The sequence below is a fragment of the Sarcophilus harrisii genome, chromosome 2 (genome assembly GCF_902635505.1).
Source record: "Sarcophilus harrisii chromosome 2, mSarHar1.11, whole genome shotgun sequence".
Lineage (NCBI taxonomy): Eukaryota > Metazoa > Chordata > Mammalia > Dasyuromorphia > Dasyuridae > Sarcophilus > Sarcophilus harrisii.
Window position 1 is genome coordinate 493,231,507 of NC_045427.1, and position 21,179 is coordinate 493,252,685.

The 21,179-nt window shown below is 35.0% G+C and overlaps 1 gene segment (V, D, J or C); it reads left to right on the forward strand.

Moving 5' to 3' along the window:
• Positions 1-3,674: 3,674 nt before the first annotated feature.
• Positions 3,675-4,410, forward strand: LOC105749213. The segment is given in 2 exon segments: positions 3,675-3,757; positions 3,940-4,410. Coding segments are annotated over 2 exon segments (429 nt in total).
• The last annotated feature ends 16,769 nt before the right edge of the window (positions 4,411-21,179 follow it).

Genomic DNA, 21,179 nt, shown 5'->3' on the forward strand with positions numbered 1-21,179 from the left:
TCTGGTAGCCATCTCTTTCATTATGACAAAGAAAAAGGGCATTGTCCTCCTCATCCCTGAACAGGATTCAACAGCATTGTAACAACTACCCTGTATTGCCTTCCTAACCTTCTCCAGTTTGTTTGTCCTCATCTCTGCTTACATGTTGTTTATCTTCATATTTCATTTCCCTCACACTATTTTATTTATCTGTTTTCTATTTGAAGAGCTGATCCTATTATATCCTTCTGGCAAAGAATTCGATAACAGTGGGACATGAAACTTTTTTTTCCACATTTTTGCTGTCTTCTTTTGTTTACTTGAAATTCTCAATTACACTCAAATCCCTCTTTCCATTTTTTGGGTGTTTATTTGTTTTCAGTCAGTCACCAACATTTATTCAGTGCCCACCATGGGTAGAGGACTGTATCAGGCACTTAGCTTCTACTAAAAATAATGCCAGATAAATTAATGTCTTCTATTACACTCTGTGCTATAGTTGTGTGTTTTCAGTGCTGCAGAAGGTTAGGGATTTGACAACTCAATAAGTCCATTGCTCATAAGCAGCTCCCTTCTGTATGAATAAATTGTCGCGAAACCAGCAGTCACATCCATAAATGTGGAGGGAGAGAGATCCATTGGGAGCAGTCAAGAGTTAAATGGCAAACCTCTCCTAAACATTAACCTGGCCTTGGCTAAAGAACTGTCATAGGAATATAGAGAGTGAGCTGGAATTTGAGTCTCACTTTGGCCACTTATTAGCTATGAGGCCTTCAGCAACAAAATGCAATAAAAATGATATCAATTTAAAATTACTTAAGGATGATCTACCAAGTGCTTATAATTCCTACCTTTAAGAAGTTTATAAGCTAATTAATTGTAAGCTAATATGTACTCATATGCACATACCCATGTATAAAGAGTGCAATTCAATGCAAAAATATATGATTACATGTAAAAACAGTCATACATATGGTTCAATACAACAGGTATTTCGAGAAGAGAGAAATCAGCATTGCCTGGAGTAACTCAGAAGATTTCATTGAGGAGGGGACCACTTAACATAACGTGGAATAGGATATATTTCAAGTATTTCACCACACAGGAACTATTGGTCCATGATAGTATAAAACTACATCAGGGCAGTGATTACAAATGCATAGGATGTCAAAATTCAGAGGAGCCTTCAAGATTATCTAGTCTAATTCTCCCATTTTCCTAGGAGGACACAGGCCCAAAGAGAGAAAATGGCTTGGAAAAACAGAATTCAGCATGGTGCAACCTAGCAGTTACAGTCTTCCTAGAGATTTATTAATCCTATTTAGTCTATTTAGTCATTTAGTAAAATCTATTTGTGGATATATTAGACTAATTCTATGAAAAATCTATGTCTATACTTTTTTTTTGTTTTATACCCTGCACTTTCCCCTAAGTTAAGGAGAATTGTTTCTGAGCACCCCAAATCACTGGAGGAAGTGGTAGGGTTCTCTTTTGATCCTCAGCTTCTACATTAGACCGTTATTTCTAACTCCACATCCTTTCTAGTGCTCCTGAATTCATTCAAATTTCTTCTTTTCCTGTCTTCTGCCTACCTTATTGATTTTTTGTTCAAATAAGGACCTAAAACCATCTGTCCCCCCACCCAGTGGGGCCAGGGAGGCAATTTTGTTTTCAGAAAATAATCGAATCTGAGTTGGGAAGAACTTAAGAGGTCACCCATTCCAAACCCTCCTTTTACCTCCCAAAAGGAATTATCTCAAAAAAATTAGATATAGTCCATATGCTAAGAACAATTCAACAAAAATAAGTGTGTCCTCTGTGTAAGAAACTATGCTATAAAAATAGCATTATACATAAGAAAACCTAATAAATGTGTTGCTTTTCCCTCACTACAAGGTAGGACAAGGAGAAAAATTTTGTCTTTCTTTTTGCAGTTCCTAGCATAGAGTAAATATTTTGTAAATGCCTCTTCACTGACATTCGATCTTAAAGTGGAGGTTGATCTCTTGTCAGAGAAATTGGAAAGGGGATTCCTGTTTCTAATAATGTAAAAGTTGGACTAGAACAATTAAATTAACAATCATTAATCTAATATGACCTCTGATATTCCTTCCAATAGTAGAATTGCATATTTGTACTTACATATAATGAAATAGAGAGGAAGAGGAATTTTGGCCATAATTGAAAGTGATCTGCATTCATCTTTGACAAAATAATTGGCCCTCTCTTTCTAGCCTCTGCTCCCTCACTTCTCATGTTTCATTATTCACTTGTCTATTTTTAAATTTTTTTAGTGGGATGAAGAAAAGTAAGGGAAAGTGGGATGGAGAGAAAATAGATACATGTCAATTTTAAAAATTAATTAAATAAGCAAATAGATCACAAGAATTTGACATTTCTATTTAAAGATTAAATAAATTCAGATTGTGAAACAAAGCTAATATAAATATTTCTGTATTTTTACATCTTTGAAAGCAGAGTAGAAGCGAACATAGCAAAATACAGGAAATTCTGGCTCATGCTCTATAGAATGCAAACTCCTTGAAAGCAGAAATTATTTTTCCATTTTTTTAGTCTTTTCCCCTAATACCTATAACATATTCTAGATACTAAAGAAATGTATGTCTATTTCTACCATGTTTAACATATATTGGATTACTTGCCATCTAGGGGAGGGGGTGAGGAAAGGAGGGAAAATTGGAACCCAAGGTTTTTCAAGGACTAATTATCCATGCATATATTCTGAAAAATAAAAAACTTTAATAAAGGGGAAAAAAGAAATGCATGAGGGTTTTGTTGTTGTTGAGTTTTGTTGTTTATATTTGGTTTGTTTTTGGTTTTTTAAGATTCTCCTAGACTGGAAATGCAATAGTAACTCATGAACTCCATCCTTCCGATGACTGGGACGTTGGTCTGACCCTCTTCATTTCCAAAATGGACCAATTTACTCCTTATTAGATATTCTGGTGTTATTCTGCTCCAGAAGGCTCATCTATTGGTATAAGACAGTAACCATACTTAAGTAGCTTTAGCCTTTCTGCAGCTGAGAATTCGCAGGCTCAATCTATCCACCTTCCTGTTTCTCCCATAGAATGGATTAATAAATCAATTCAGTTAACTAGTATATATTAAAATATATACTTCTAAATGCTGAGTATTTTGTTGCCACATAGCATACTATCACACCTGACCACCCGAACACTTGTTGAATAAAAATTCAGTCCAAATTAAACAATATAGAGTTTCATTGTACTAAGATAAATCACCTCCTCCAATTTTGGTTAAAAGGCAAAATAAAGTGATTTAAATACAATGATCATGTCACCTAGAAAATTGAGAATATTTGAGATTGACAATAATTCTCCTGTTCATCATTAGTCTTGACAAGGTAAACAATCAAGCATCCAGTAGAAATGTCTGGCATGAAAATGATTAATTCTAATTAAAGCATCAGAGAAACATGGTTGTCATTTAACATATAAAAAGAAAAATTAAAAACCTACTGTTGACCCAATTCTCTTCTAAGACTCACTTTACCTGACCCTGGTTATTCTGCATGAAAAAACAAGCACTTTGTTCTTTGCTGACTGACAAGGAACTTCTGGGATTGTATCATCTGCTGATCGGGGCTGGTTTCTTTGAACAAAAGGAAGTCAACTGAGCATGTGATGCCTTAGTAGAGAAGGAAACTGCCTGACTGGTTCAAATCAGACTCACTCTTACAGGGAAGCCATGCAGTGGATCTGCCCCTTCATCTACCTCATGCTTTTTGGTGAAGGTAAGAACTGGAGCTTCAAAACAAAAAGAACTTTAATAATCAGAGGCACAAAGACATGATTTTCTGAGGTCTGGGTGCTTAAGTCCTTGCTATGGAGAATAAGACAGATTCCTAATGGTTGCTCAGTGACTCCAGTCCCAGGCTAGCTGGAGCTCCCTCACTGATCTATCTTTCCCTTTCAGGAGCCATGCCAAAGACTGTGTTAGAACAGCAAGAAAAGACTGTAACTTTGCTGGTTGGAGAGACAAGAACCCTCAAGTGCATCATGACAGAAGGACGTATGGAAAACCATCTTATGTACTGGTACAGAAAGAATCAGGACAACACTCTGACATTTATACATAAGGAAGGTGACATCTATGGTTCTGGTTTCCGAGAGAAATTTCAGGGTGAGATTGATAATGACAACAATAAGTTCATACTTCAAATTATCAAGGCCACAGTGAAAGAAGAAGGAATTTATTACTGTGCAGCCGAATACCACAGTGCTTCAGCTCCTTTCCTGAGTAATTCAGAAATTAAGTCAGTGAACTCCAAGAGCCTTACTTTTTATAAGAGTTATTAAGTTATTATAAGTAAGAGTCACTTATCTCAGAGCTAAATGAGATCTCACTACTCAGGGTCATAGGTTATAGAGCTAGACCTGAGAGGGACTTCAGAGGGTATCAAGTCTGATCCTTCTCTTTTACAGGTGAGAACACTCGGATCCTGCTCTTTGGCTTGGCCAAGGTTATAAGCCAATCTTAGATGTGGGATTGGACACCAGATCTTCTGAATCCACAATCAATGTACTGTCAACTCCTCAATGCCGCCTCCTATTCAATAGTCATGACTTAAACAATGCACTCTGGAGATATCTCACCTCAAAGAAAGTGGGATCCAGTATAGGGCAAGTAAGAGATGTGGGGAGAGGTAGAAACTCCAGGAGTTACCTTTATTTTATTTTCCCCAAATGCACTCATCAGCTCCATAGAACTCTTATAAAAGTTTATGCTACAGATGGTCAAGTGAGGCTATAGATAGTAGCTAATTATTCTTTTCCTAAAGACTCTCATTAACTTAACTGCAGAAAAGTGAAGAAGAGATAATTCCCTTCTTCCATTTGCATCTAGTAGTATAGGAGAAGTTATTCTAAATTTCTTAATGTTATGTGAACAGCAGTGAATCACACAGATCAAATTACAGTTATCCCTTTCATTCACTATGTGACTAGCCTCTCCACTTTTCCAGCTGTATCTGTCTTTGATAATATTCTTGGTGCTGATTCTCCTTTGCAGTTTTAGGTGATATGAGGTGATATGCTTGATCATAATAATTACTTATTTCTCCATTGTCATCTAAATGACATTATATATAATGTTTATTATTTGGAGATTGGTCTTCCATGCTTCTGAAGAATATAAGATCATTGGAAAACTATTAGTGTTAAAAATGAAAAAGAGAAGTTTAGCACTTCACAATTTTCCCAAAGCAATACAGTTTATTCTCCTCCTAGTCAATTCTGGGATAAATCCATTATCCATCTGAAAAATGTACTGTTAGATCACTATGAATATCCTGGATTAAACAATAAGCATTCATCTACTTGGTTTTTCCCTATGATATATCATAATTATGAAGGTCATTTAGGAAGTTCTGTGTTGTTTCATGACTTAGTTCAATATATAAACAATATAAAACAATAGTTTTTAAGGAAGACCTCAGGAATGAGATACATGAGGAATTCTTTGATCTGAACACTGTGGGTGACATCCTCTACAAAGATGGCAATTATCTTTGGCTAGCAGGTCTCTTTCTTGTGCTTTGCTTAATATTTATAGTCAGAATGGTTTTGGACAAAGTTATATTTTTATTACAAATTTCAAAAAGTTTTGTATAATTTCAATATAGGCAGAGTATTGACACTGTCAGAAAAGCATCTCAAAGGCAGCATTTTGTCCTCTAAATAACTATTGATTAGAGAAATGTAAATTAAAACAACTCTGCAATATCATCTCATACTTATCAGATTGGTTAATATGATACAAAAGATAAATGATGAATGCTGAAGAAGATATCAGAAAATTGGGACATTGATGCATTGTTAATGGAGTTGTGAACTGATCCAACCATGCTAAAGAGCAATTTGGAATTATGGCCAAAGAGTAATCAAACTGCATACTCTTTGACCCAACAATACCACTAAGTCTATATCGTAAAGAGACCATAAAAAGGGGAAGAAAAGACTTCTATGTATAAAAATATTTTTAGCAATTCTTTTTGTGGTGGCAAAAAATTGGAAATTGAGGAGATGTCAATCAATTGGGGAATGGGTAAACAAGTTATGGTATATGAATGTAATAGATTACTATTCTGGTACAAGAAATGATGAGTAGGCAGATTTCAGAAAACTGGAAAGAATTACATGCACTGGTACAAAGTGAAGTGAACGGAACCAAAATGTTTTACATAATATCAGCAACAAGGGGCAATGTCCAACTACAATAGATCTAGTAGCTCTTTTCATCAACAAAATACTGTAAGTCCAAAAAACTCATAGAAAATGTTCTCCATAGCCATAGAAGGAACTGATGGAGTTTGAATGCAGCTCAAAGAATTTATTTTATTTTATTTTTAATTGTTTTCTCCTTTCATTCTGTTTCTTCTTTCACATCATGATTAATAGAGAAATATGTTTTGCTTAATTGTACATATATAACCGACATCAAATTACCTTCTTAGGGAGGGAAGAGGAAATGGAGAAAGAAAATTTGTAACTCAAAATTAAAATAAAAAAAAGAATGTTAAAAATTGTTTTTACACATAATTGGAAAATTAAAATACCATTTTAAAGAAAAAAAAACACAGCATTTTGTTTTACCAGATCATTTTTGTAGCCAATAAATAGAGATATCTTATATTTTGGTACCATTTATTCATTTGTCTGACTATAAGGATATAGTATCTTCCTCTAGAACATCATTTAAAATATATGCTTGTTCTTTTCTCATATATTCATCAATCACAATATAAAAATAGATACTGACACTGTAATTTTACTTTGTCTAGTGAACTTCTGGTTGAGAAAATTTATTCTACAAAAGTAGGCATCTTTTCTAAAACTTAGAAAATTTCCAGGAATTTTAAGTTAAATAATTTTCCCAGAACCATTAAGCCAGTATATGTCAGAGACAGGACTTGAATCCAGGCTTCAAGCCAGGTTTCTCTCCACTTTGCAACACTGTCTCTCTATCATTGATCTTTATTAATGTATATATTATTGCCTTAATTGGTTTATTGATTTAGCTCAGTTGCTCTTTTCTTTTTTCATGATTTTTCTAATTGCTTATTGAATATACTGGGGATTATAATATTAAAATCCAAATGTGGCTCCAATATCATTAATTGTGAGGAAGGTATGGAATAGGGAAGAGAGGATGATTTTTATAGTAATCTTTACATTTTGTATTTCCTCATTATAGAAACTGATTTATTGAGCTTCCTTAGGAAAGGAAGACAGGATGCATCATTTTTTTCCCTTTTATCCATTTCTCATTTATCATTAATAGTACTGCTTGTTTAATAGTTAGGATGAAGTTCCCTCAGTTTCCCGGTATATCTTCTTATTTTCATTTTTTCTTCTAATTTCATATTCATTCTTGATCCTTGCTCAAAAAAAATGCATAGTCTGATTGAGAGATAATCAGTTCAGAAATATCTCATATCAATAATCAGTAATTTTCTATCTTTTAACATATATAATGAAATTCATTGTAATCACAAAATCACAGAGTTGGAGGAGATCTCAGTGGCCCTCTCACTATAAATATCCAAGTATCCTCACTGCAGTACACACAATAAGGGGTCATCCAGTCCCTGCTTAATGGCTTCCAATAAGAAGTTACTCATTACTCATTACTTCTTCTTCCTCTTTTGGATATCCACTTCATTTTAAATAACTTTAATTATTGGGAAGATTTATTTTCTTATCTTAAGTCTAAATTTGCCTCTTTGAAAAATTCACCCATTGTTCCTGATTCTTTCCTTTTAAGCCAAATGGAGCAATCTCTATTGCAAGTTTCAAATACTTTAAGACAGTTCTCATGTCCTTCTTGAATTTTCTGTAGACTAATTATTACTGGTGCCTTAAGTTGATCCTTTTCTGGCATGAAAAATTTCTTTACCATTGTAATTATCATTATCTAGACACTTTCTAACTTATTAATATACTTCCTAAATTGTATTTCTCAAAACTGAACAAAATGCTCTAGTTGTGTTCTAACCAAGGCAGAGTACAGCAGAATTATCACTTTCTTATTCTTAGAAACAATATTTTCCTTTTTTATCCTTTTTATTATGAGTTAGAAAATCACTGATAAACATGGGCTTTACATACACAAAGAAGATCAGAAAAATCTCTGTGTTTTTCAATGCAGCCAAAGATTTCATTATCTTTGGAGGTACCAAGTTAAATTGTTAAATTATATATATATATAGATATATAGATATATATATATCATATTAAATGTTTACTAACATTGAGTACTTACTAAAACCTTCATATCTTTTTCAGAAAAACTAGGATAAAAAATTTTATCACTTAAGTGATTTTCACCTAAGTGTAGGACTTTGCATTTGTCCCTATTAAATTCCATATTTTTAGATTCAACATAATGTTTTATCTTGACAAGATCTTTTTGAATTCATCCTCTTGCTGCTTTCCCTCACTTCCAAGTTCTTTATATACCTTTCTAAAATCAAAAGTAGTTGGTGAGTTCTTTTGTGTAGCTTCATCAGTCTCTTCAGATAGCTATTTTTTCATCTCTTTAGAATTATTCCCCTTTTTGTCTTCAGAATTTTATTCTTGGAAACTTTCTGATCCTTCCTGGATGACTTTTCCTCTAGAGTTTTAGATCCCTTCTGGATCAGACCTGGATTTACTCTATAACCTATGAAATCTACTCTCCCCAAATCTAAGTGAATGTAGATCATGGCTTTTTTTTCTTTTTTCCTATTATAAACATTAGAAATAAATGCTTGCTTCTTCTCAGTCTCATCATTATCATCCCAGAAATTAGTTTCATCTTATTAATGAGAATTAAATTCAGAATAGAACTTTCCCTAATTCATTTATCTACCTCTTAAGAAGAAAAATATTAATTAAGATGTGTTAAGAAATTATTTATTGTTCTACTTTTGGCTAGAAGAGTGCTCTAGAAGAAATCTGAGTAACAGAAGTCCCCCACGCACACATTATTAAATTATGCTTTTGTGCCAATCATTTTATTTGTTTCTAGAACTCCTCATCTATTAATTCTTTGCATTTTTCCATGTACTTGATCTCTAATATACTCCAAAGACAAAACTACTTCTATGTTCCTCCCTTGATCTTTCCCTCTACCCCTACTGCCTCCTGTATTTATTGACACAAATATCCCTCCTTAACATATAATGTTAACCCAATACACCCTCTTTTATCTCTTCTTATTTTTAAATGAGTTGTTGTTACTTCAATTGCTTCAGTCGTGTCCAACTCTTCATGATCCAATTTGGGATTTTCTTGGCAAAGATACTGGAAGTTTGCCATTTCCTTCTCCATATCATTTTACAGATGAGGAAACTAGGGCAAATGGGCTTGCTCTGAATCACATAGCTCATGACTCAGGCCACATTTGAACTCAAGACCTCTGACTCCAAGCCTGACACTCTATCCACTGCACCAACTAGGCATACCTATTATTATCATGTTCCAATCATGAGTTAAATTCCACTAAGTCTCAATGACAGCTCTGAGGTCAAATTTATCTCTTTGCATTAGCAGTTTGGGGGTTTTGCCTTGTGTATAGATATTTCAGCCAGTGCTTCTTAATATTAATATTTTTCTTGGATTGTATTTTCTCATGCTCAATTGATATTATTTTTATTATAATAACTTTCTATACTATCTAGTTTGGTGTCTAGGTAGTTTTCTCCCTTCATCATCCTTTTGAATGAGCCTTTCTGATTTGATTTTTATTTAAGTAATTCTATTTTTTTAGAAAGTTGTTTTCTTTTTCCATTTCAGCAAATCTATTTTTAAGGAATGGTTTGCTTCAGACAATTTCTGGGTTTCCTTTTCCAAGTTTTCATTTATTTTCCCCATTTTTCTTATAAATCTCTTTTAAGATCCTTTTTGAATTCTTCCAAGACAGCCTTTTGAGTAGGAGACCAACTCATATCACTCTTTGAGGCTTCATCTGGAGATGTTTTGCCCTTAGGGTCCTCAGGGCTTGAGATCTGTTTTTCCTTGTCTCCATAATAGCTATCTATGGTCAGAGCTTTTTTTTTTTTTTTTTTTTTGCTTTTTTGCTCATTTTTAAAGGTTAAGGTTTGCTCTTGGCAAAAAGAAGATTGTCCCAAGCTTCCGCTACAGGCAGCAGGAGCTTCACACTGGGCTGGGGCTGGGGCTTTCAGCTTCCTTCTCAAGCTTTTTATACTGAGTTTCAGGGGTTCACTATTTGCCTTCCATAGTTGTGTTGGATATCTCACAGCCTAATCTATTGGCTTCTAAACCAGAACAGAGTAGTCAATGTAGCTGTATTTTGGTTAAGAACCTCCCACTAGATTCCCCCAGGTTCACAGAGGTATGGGTCTCTCTGTACTGGGCTTGTGTGGGCTGTATCCCTCCCTCCCCCGATTGAGACAGATCTTTCCTGAAGTTTTTCCAAAATATCTCCTGCTGGAAATTTGTTACAGCCCAAATATTTGTGGATTCTGTCACTCCAAAATCCATTCAGAGGCTTGATGATCTGGTATTGATTCTGAGGGAAGCCAGGAAGAACTCAGGCAAAGACTTATCTACTCTCAGCCATCTTGGATCTACCCCTGATTAGATTTTTAAGACACCAAGAAATTTTTATCATCTTTCATCAGTTGCACTCCATCTCTGACTAGGAGCATGCTATCCATATATCTTGCTTTCAGTTAGCAACAGGGAAGAAACTACTATCTGTTTTGTGTTAGTTTCTTACCCAAGAGATTGTAATCTTTGACAAATTTTTTTTTCTAAGATACCTTCTGACAATATCATGTTTGCCTACGTCAGTCACCAGAAATAGGTAGTAGTCAGTGATTCTAACAGTTCTTGAAAGGTTTTGAGTTTGTCTTGGATATATGCCCCAGGTAGACAATAGACCTCTCAGATTGCTATCAGATAGACAAACAATTGTCTCAAAATTATTAGGGATTTTTCAAGCACCATTTGCCTTCTCTATTTTTTTCTGATTTTCTGATTAGGTGATCTTTCTCTTAACAGCTTCTGTGGTTTTACTTTATAATTCATTGAAGAACAAGCAGATTCTTGTTTCTGAAAACATATGATTCCCTCATCTCTAGGAATAGTCATGATTTTTTTTAGTTCCAAATGTATACTTGCCCTTTTCTTTTCCTAGCTCTGTATAACATTCTTCTTCATAAAGTAAAATTTCTCCCCTGCTATTTCAGATCCTTTTGTTTTCCCCTATTGAAATCTCACTTCTAGATTGTTGGGGGTTTTTAGGAACATTCCATTGTATCTGATAATCTGGAACATTTAGAAGTTTCTTTCAAGCACCTTCTCATTCTCTTCTAGTAGGAAGAGAAACTTGCCCTTAAAACAAGCATAATAGTCACTTAGCTTTTGTAGAAATACCAATATCATCCACTCAATGAAAATCACTGAAAAATTTTTACCTGTTCTCCATACTTATTGAGTCCTAGTCTTCTTTTTCAATCTGTTTTTGGATATCTAGACATCATCTATTCACTAGAAATTTAGAACCTTCTGTCTATTGCCTAATAATTTGAAAGTCATACCCCTTTTCCTTTCAATCTCTTACTAATCTTTCATTTGTTTTGCCAATTTAATATGACAACTTGCTTTTTTTTTTACCTTTTCTTATTTAACTTTCATTGCCAACTATCTTCTTTATTTCCTTTTCTTTAAGCTTTGCAGGTTTTTATATTCAATCCTTTTATTCCCTCCTATCAAATCTTTTTTTTTTAGTTTAAATCCTTTTTTTGCAGTTCAAGTTGTTCAAATTTTCCTCAAGTTCTCCAATATATATCTTCACAAAATTCAAGCTGTTGCCTCCTTTACAAGTCCAAATGTCTCCAAATAACTTTTACAACTTCCTCCTTCTTATTATTCATATAAAATCTATATCTCTCCTCCTGGTCTTTCTCCCATAACCTTATTTCAGAGAATTGGGAAGTAAGATTTTGTGGGAGATCTACTATTTCCTGACCTGCTTCTAAGAGAAAATAGCCATGATATATAGGACAAAAACTTATGTCATTTGCAAAATCCTTTCATTTCTCACTAGTGACTCATATTTTTCCATAATTTTTTCATTGTCACTCCCACCTTTGCATTGAAATAATCAAATCACAAAATATACATTGATTTAATTTGAAGGTTCTTTTAAGTTTGTCATACTTTATCTAATATTAGAAGTTAGTGTGTAAAACCAAAGAAGTTAGTGTGTAAATCAAAAAATTTTTCATGGCTCACTATTAACAAATTTTCATCATGATCATTTCAATATAAGAAAATCAAGTGCCCCAAGAAATTGTTTCTTGCTTTCATATTTAATAAAACCAACTCTTCCAGAACTTTTATCTGTCTCTCCATTAGGATCTGTAAGTCATTCCTCCATTTAATCTCAACTAACTGTAGTGCATAATGTACTTAATAATTCTCTGGAATTCTTCTGGAACAAGAGGTTAAATAAATGAATGAAATATATATACATATAATAGCCATATCACTTTCATAGCTATTGAGTGCATGGAGTATGAGTAATAAACAAAGCAAACTTAAATTTGCATAAAGATGCAAATACTATTAGCTTTCATAGGTAACATCAAATTTTATGGGGTGGAATCTGTAACTAAACTAGGATAATGAAAGAGAATGCCTTCTGCAAAAGAAAGAAACATAATAAAATGAAAAGTAATTCTTCATGCTAAAAAAAATCAATAAATATAAGAATAGAATTACACTGGAGAGTATTTGAGTAAATATAAAAAAAAATAAAGTGAAATAGAAGATATATTAATCACCTGGATAGAGAGACAATATGGCTTTCCAATACAAATTTTAAAATGTTCTCAAAGACAAATCACAATAGTGATTGAGAAACTTCCAACTACCTGAACATATGGTAGAAGTTTCATTATACTAAAAGCAGAATATCCAATAAATTCCTTGATTTTTTTTTGACAATTTATCTCAAAAAGTATAGAAAGCAGTGAAGAGAATTTTACTCTGATAAGTTTCTATGAATTTAGCTTGAACTAGTCATATAGAAATGGTAAGAAACCTGGGGAAAGTCACTTATGTTACTGGAGTTTGTTCCTACAAAGAGAAGTATTAGATATAATCATCCAAACATTGAACCACTGTTTGTGTGAGTCTTTGATCTAGCACTTGGGACAGAAAATTTTAACTGGAGCCCAAAAGTCTTACTACCACAGCTAAAAACCTATAAATTTTAAAAAGTGATCCTTCTTTCTCTCTGGCTCTTTCCATTCCCTTGGTTTCTGATCCCTACTGCTTGAGGTACAAAAGTGCCAAACCGATGAAATGGCATCTAGTAAAGTTTTTATATATTTAAATGGACCACAACATATTTTAAAATTGTTGATAGTGATTGAGGTAAAGTTGAGAGTAGCTAGCTAGTTTGCCACTGAAATAGAGGACAGTTCAAGGACATTAAAAACCGAGCAGCTCTTCATCACCATTAAGACATTGTACAGGGATACTATTCCCAGGAATATTTAGGAAGAGAAGAGAAAAGAAGAGGAAGAGGAAGAGAAGAATTTAGGAAGAGGAAGAGAAGAATGTGTGTGGTATTGTAGAAGTGAGATCATAGGCCTAAGTAAGTGACCAGTTATGAAAAGAGAAGGTCACACTAACATCAAGATTGTGAAAGTGAAAAAAATGGGTGAATGGTGGGGAGTGGAGGAGGGATAATATATTGAATTTGACACATTGAGTTTGAAGCAATGGAAGAACCATCTCACTAATCTCTCACTAATCTCTTAAAACAAATAAAGATACAATTTTAGAACTCTAAAGAAAAGACAGACTTTATGATAGAAAGTAGACCAAATTATCCAACCCATTCTGGAGAGCAATTTGGAACTATGCCCAAAGAGCTGTGCATATCCCTTGACCCAGTAGTGCCATTACTGGATTTGTATCCCAAGGAAATCATAAAAGACGGGAAAGAACCCACATGTGCAAAAATCTTTGCAGCAACTCTTTTTTGTGGTAGTAGAGAACTGGAAAATGAATAGATTATCTATCAATTGTGGAATGGTTGAGTAAGTTGTGGTATATGAAAGTAATGAAATATTATTGTTCTATTTTAAAAAATGATAAACAAGCTGATTTTAGAAAAACCTGGAAAGGTTTATACGCTGAATTTGAATGAAACAGGATTAGAAATAAATTGTACACAATAGCAGCAAGAATGTGCAATGATCAACTAGGAAAGACTTGGTTTTTCTTAGTGGTTCAGGGTCCAAAGCAATCCCAATAGACTTTGGGTAGAAAATGCCATCTGCATCCAGAAAAAGATCCAAGGAGACTGAATATAAACCAACACATGATATGTTCACTTATTTTTTGTTTTTTTTTCCTCTCCCATGGTTTTTCCCTTTTGATCTGATTTTTCTCTCCCAATATTATTCATAAAGAAATATACATTAAAAATTAATTAACTGAGAAAAATTTTAAATTTTAAAAACAAACAAACAAAAAGAAAATAGACCAAATTTGGAAATCTCTCCCTCCTCACATCTGCCTGTTGGTTTCACTTTCAAGATTCTGGTCTAATCTTACTATCTATAGAAGATCTTTCCTAGCTATACCTCCTAATAAAGGGATAGTTTTGTAAGTCTAATATATGAACAAATTTCAAAGACTAGAGAAAAAACTCTGTGACCCTAAGTACTAAGAATAAAGGACACATGACCCCATAACCAGTGAATTTGAAATGGGGTAAAGTCTTTTAGAGACTTGAAGACAAAAAAAAGCAGTATTGACAGGGCCATGGAATAATTAGGTTGATGAAGAGCTCTCAAACTCAAAGTTCAGAATAAGGAAAGCATGTTCTTAAAAAGAAGAATATCTAGCAGCAGCCCTGATTAAATATGTGTGTGTATATGTATATGTGTAAGTTCTAGATTTCGTCTAGATCTGTTCTCACAGAACAAAGTTGGAGTGGGAGGGAGCCAGATTCTAAAAGCAGAGCTTACGGCATCAAAACACCAGAAAGAGGCATCAGTGAGCCAAATCCTAAGGTTTGTGGGAAAGTGAAAATATCCAAACAATGGGTGTAATAGAACCAAAGTGCCACATGGGAGTATGTGTTGATTTCCGGAAAGGAAATCCCATCATATTCTTGAAGACAAAAGAAAGATAGTCTCAATGATTATCGCAAATTACATGGATTTTTAACTGGATAAACCACTATAACCCCAAAGTATTCATTAGTGGATCCAGGACAGTCTAGTCCCTCCTTAACTGACATTTATTTCAGTGATGTGGTCGTGAATATTGGCCAGTTTTGTCAATTCAAAAAAGGATCACTGAATTTAAAACCAACAAAATTAAATTGAATAAGGATAAATGAAAAATTCTGTATCTGGGCTCAAAAATTCAACAATGTAAGAGAATTATAAAGGATACATGGCTGGAGAGCAACTCTATGTGAAAAAGACATAAAGCTTAATGCATTCACATTGGGATGTAGGAGCCAAAAAAAAGGCAATGTGATTTTAGGCTGTATCAACAAAAAGTGTCCAGAACAATCAATAAATCAATAAGAATTTGTTAGTCTCCTGCCAAAAATAAAACATCCCCTGTCCTCAAAGAGGTTACATTTTCTAGGAGGGGATAACATGAACAAACATGTACAAACAGATAAAAACTAAATAAATGTCCCCCAAGAAATGTGCAAAGTAATTGAGTGGGGGCCAGGAAGTACTAGCCAAGAAAAGAATCATTAAGGAGATAGCATCTGAGCTGAGTTTTTAAGGAAATTAACCCAATGGAGTTTTGGGGCAGAGATGAGGAGAAAATGTATCCTAGGCATAGGGGACAGTCAGTACAAAAGCAGGTAAACTAAAAATAAAGTGTGGTATGTGAGTAATAGTAAATAGAACGATTTGGCAGGAATGGATTGAATGAAGAGGGAAGGATAAAGTATAATAGGCTAGAAAAGGCATATTGTTAAGGGCTTTAAATGTCAAACAGAAGAATTCATGTTTGATTTTTTAAGAAATAGGGAGCCCTGCAGTTTATTGAGCAGGTCATGATCTGCTCAATAAACATGGTCAGACTTGTGCTTTATGAGAAGCATTTCAGCAAGAGGGGAAGATGGATTGGGAAGAAGAGTGCCTTAAAGCTAGGAGCTCAATACAGAGATTAATATCATCATTTTTCAGGGACAAGATAATGAAGGCCTAAGCTAAAGTGATGGCTAGGAGAATGGAGAGGAAGGGGAGGTAGAATTGACATTCCTAGCTAAGTTCTGACTAAGAAGAATTAATTAGTGGAAGTTACCACAACTGTGACTTGAATTTAGCATGTTAAAACTTTCTAATTATTAGAACTGTCTGTCAAAGAAGTAAGCATGAAGTACAGTGTGAAATGAATAATAGTCTGAAAATAGGTAAATAGAGGCTCAATGATCATATGTGAAAGAATTGTAGATAGGTTGATAATGTATATGTATATTCATACATATATACATGAGTATAATATCTTTGTATAGAGTCTAGTTTCTTAAGCTGTGGTTTGCAACCCCATAAGGAGTCTCATAACTGAATGTAGGTGTCATTAAATTATGATTTATTATCAGTAAATGTTTGATTTATATGTCTATTTTATATACCTGGGGGTCATAAAAATTTCTTGGGCAAAAAAGGTATCATGAATAGAAAAAGTTTTTAAAATCCTAATATACATATATATAGAGAGAGTATTATGTAGAGCATGAAACTGATGAGGTGCAAGAATATAGAGAAAGAAATCCCCTAACGGCAATGGGATCCCCTTGGTCGGTGGCAGGCTTTGCAAAAGAATTCAAAAACACCAATAAATACAGACAAGAGATTCATGGCAGAGAATGGAATTTATTTGCACTAAAAAGCCAGCTTGCTAGGAAGACAGACTTCTTAGTGGGTAAGGAATATAGCAAAGGTGAGTTACACTGAGAAGAAAATATCTTCAACAGTGAGCAAGCTCCTGTTAGAACATCTGTGAAGATTTGGGGGTTCAGAGTCACCTTTTATTTAGCCTTCTGAGGCTTTTGGGGTTTTTTCCCAGGCCCTGACCTGGGAGCAACTGTTCCCAGGAACTAATCTCCAATTCAATAGAGGGTGGTGATTATGTCCCTGGCCAAGATCTCCAATTGAATGAGACCACTTAACTTGGGAAGGATTTGTCTGGGAAAGGTGTACTTTTCTCAGGGGAGAGCTTGAGACCCCAAATCACTCTTCTTTCACAGATTAAAGGGAACACAGTTTCAGGGCCCCCTCAAAGGTTAAAGAGGACACAAATCAAAACTGTGTGTATGTGAATACATATAATACCTCTTCATTAGTTAAGAAGTTGAACTAGGTGACTTCCAACTCCATAATCATATAATTCTAACACAAAGAGAATAATAACTTTACAATCTTCAGGGAAAATGGACAAAGATTGCCAGATCCAACAAACCCTTTTCTGTATTGGATGAAATTTGCTTAGACTACAGTTGCCACTGCAAGGAATTTTCTAACCCCCCCAAAAAATAGAATACTAGCATCTGAGTGTAGACTGTGAAACAGAAAAGCGAAATCAGTTTGAAAAGTCAATTTGAATGACTAGAGGCTTCTCTAGTTAGCTTATTGGTTGTAGTCAACTGAGATCTCCATCACAAAAGAGCTGGGCTTTTAACTGAAAGATCCAATAGGTCTATTCTCACTGTGTGTGTGTGTGTGTGTGTGTGTGTGTGTGTGTGTATTTCTGTTTTTTGTATAGCAGCTGATGAATAGCAGCTAATTGCAGGAAGCAGAAGATCAAGAGACTAGCAAAGAGCAGCTCAATGGAGACACCCAATAGAGAGCAGCACAGAAGAGAAAGGAGACCAGCAAAGAATCCCAGCTCAACAGAGAACACCAGAAAACATCACTGGTCCTGTAGCAACAGTACAATAGTGAATTTCCCCACATTTCTTTATATTGTATTCCCCGCTAACAGTGGTTTCTCTTTGGGAGAGAGTGACCCTGTATGCATGGGGAGAGAATCTTTATTGTCACTTATTTTGATATACTGTAAATTGTATTTTACATTGAATTGTTATGTCCTCTATTTGGTTGGTTTTTTAAAAAGTTATGTTGTTGTATTCTGATGGAAGTGGATTTCTTCAACAAAGAGAAGATCTAACTCAGTTTCAATTGATCAATGATGGACAGAAGCAGCTACACCCCAAGAAAGAACACTGGGAAATGAATGTAAACTGTTTGCATTTTTGTTTTTCCTCCCGGGTTATTTATACCTTCTGAATCCAATTCTCCCTGAGCAACAAGAGAACTGTTCGGTTCTGCACACATATATTGTATCTAGGATATACTGTAACCTCTTTAACATGTATAGGACTGCTTGCCTTCTAGGGGAGGGGGTGGAGGGAAGGAGGGAAAAAATCGGAACAGAAGTGAGTGTAAAAGATAACGTTGTAAAAAATTTATCCTGGCATGGGTTCTGGCAATAAAAAGTTATTTAAAAAAAGTTATGTTGTTAGAGTTTGATTCTGAGTGATGCTGACCTATAATGTGCTTCAGACACAAGGTCACTTTCAGGTAACCAATATGTGAGAAAATTCCAATGTCTTAAATTAGTATTCAACTCCAAGAGTCTTCTAAAAATCCTTTGGAATATTTGATTAGTTATTTTCAAGTCTGAAAAAATAATATACCAAAGGATAAAATCCCTAAGGTCAATTTCTGATTAACTTTGGCCATCTCAGAGGCCACATGATGCTTTAAACATTTTTATGTGGGGTGCAATTCTCTTTAACTCCTAGATATAGGTGGAGCTTTATACCGTCACATGCAATACAATCAAATGAAAGTCTGCCTGGCTTCCTGGTCCTTCTCCAGAAACATCTCTCTCCCTAAACTTGAGTAGAATAGTTATGGCCCCACTGTCTCTCACACCACTTCCTTTTCATTATATTCCCAAAAAATTTTCTTCTACTCAGATCACCAGCATGAGATTTGACAGGGAGCTCCTCTTCCTTCTGGTGCTTTTCAAAGGTAATCTTCTTTCTGAATTTCCTTGGAGACTGGAGGTGACCATGGGTTTATGAGCCCATGGAATCTTTATTTATGAATTTCACAGGGATGGGCACAGAGATTCAGCTCCAGGAATCGGGGGTGATATAAGAAGAGTAGGAGAAACTCTCCAGATATCCTGCAAGGTAAATGGTTTCAAAATAAGTAAAGCGTGGATATCTTGGTGCCGTGACACTCTTCAGGAAGCACCCATGTTTATCTCTTACTTTTTCTCTGGCTCAGAAGTATTTTACTCTGAAACAGTGAACAGGAGAGTCATCAGCTTTATAAATAACACCACCAACTCTGCATAGTTACAAATGAACCACCTGAGACTAGAAGACACAGCAGTATATTACTGTGCTTGGGACACGGTGTGACAAAGGCTCCAAGCAAAACTCGCCCTTGTTAGGTAAAGAGAAAGCTGGTGAATGGCCCCAGTTAGCATGTTTCTTAAATAGTTTCTGCTATTCTGACTGCCCTAATAACTGTTGATAATTCCTCCTCATAACACTGAGTGGCCATAGCAAGGTCAAGACTTTTTTCTTGCAATTTTTATCCATATTGCCTTTTTCTTTGTGACTCTTCATTTGGAAAGAACCTCAGAGATCTCCTATTCTAGCCCCTTTAATTTGCAGATGGGAATAATGAGGCTTACAAAATGAGTTTGTGACTTGCTCAAAGTCACAAGGAAAAGTGCCTTTCCTTCTATGAGCCCTTATCCATCATCAACTCACTGATATGGGGCTTCTGAATTGTTGCTGTTGTGGACTTTTATGGACCTAGGTGTCGGCAGCTGAAGTTACCAGATGAGTCATCCAATATAATTTGGGTTGATCAAGTATCTCCTCTTAAAAATATGAGAGAAGTCCTGGGTTTGAATTCTGACTTTGGTTTTGAATCCTAACACTATATTACTTGTATGACCTTGGCTGGCTAATCTAACTTTTCTATGCCTCAGTTGCCTCATTTGAAAAGTGATCTGGTTGGACTATAATTTCTAATTTCCCTTTCAGCTCTAAAGTCTATGATTCTGATTCCCTCTTTCTAAAAAGAAGTCCATGTCCACCATACTATCACAAATGTTGGGACAAATAGCAGGCCTTTATCATACAGAGCATAAGCATTAAAATGTGGGTACAGTAATGATCCCCAAATAGAGAGAAATACTTCTCAGATAAAGGGAGAACATGAGCATGCAAATTTGGGGGCACCATATATAAGGCATTTTTCTTCAGCCCGTATTTCCTTTGAAAGTCAATCTACTCTGAGGCTTCAGTACCATGTTTTGTGAATGCATGACTTGGCTCGAGTTCAGGAAGGATCCAATCATTCTCCATTTCACTCTCTACTTCTCAACTGCCCCAACTTCTCGCCAGCCTCATCAACCACCTTGCTGCTGTGCTCCTAACCATTTCCTCATCCAGTTCTGGAAGCATAATCAAATCAACTTTGCTGTGGTCCCTAAAATATAATTATTCTAAAGAGAGCGCAATGCACAACAAAATGCTAAATGTAGTAAGGGGTCACTAAGTGTGTTATGGGGAAGTTCTGTGGTTTAGTGCATAGAGTGTTGGGCCTGGAGTCATGAATTAATGTTGGTCTCAGACCAGCAAGACCCCTACAACCTGGGCAAATCACTTAACTTTTCTTGCCTCAGTTCCCTCATCAGTAGAATTATCTGGAAAAGATCCATTCTAGTATCTTTGCCAAAAAAGGGTCAAAAAAAGTTTTGCATAACTGACAAATGACCAAAGTAATAGCAGGTATTGGGTGCAAGTTCAAAGAAGGGACAGTTAATTACCCACCAGAGCAAAATGATGGAGGAGGGAGGGGAAAAGCATAATTTGCTAAACCATAACCTAGAGAAATGAAGAGTGTTTCAGGAAGGAGATAACATTTTCATTAGACTTCCTTAAAATATAGGTAAAATGTCAACAGGTGGGGGAATGGAACGGACTTTGAAGGTATAGACTACAAAAAGTAGTCTGTGCAAAAAGGCGCAGAAGTATAAAGATGAGAGATAATTACAGAACATGGTGAATAAATTATCATGACATAATATATAATGCTTGGGATGGGATGGCATGGCATGAGA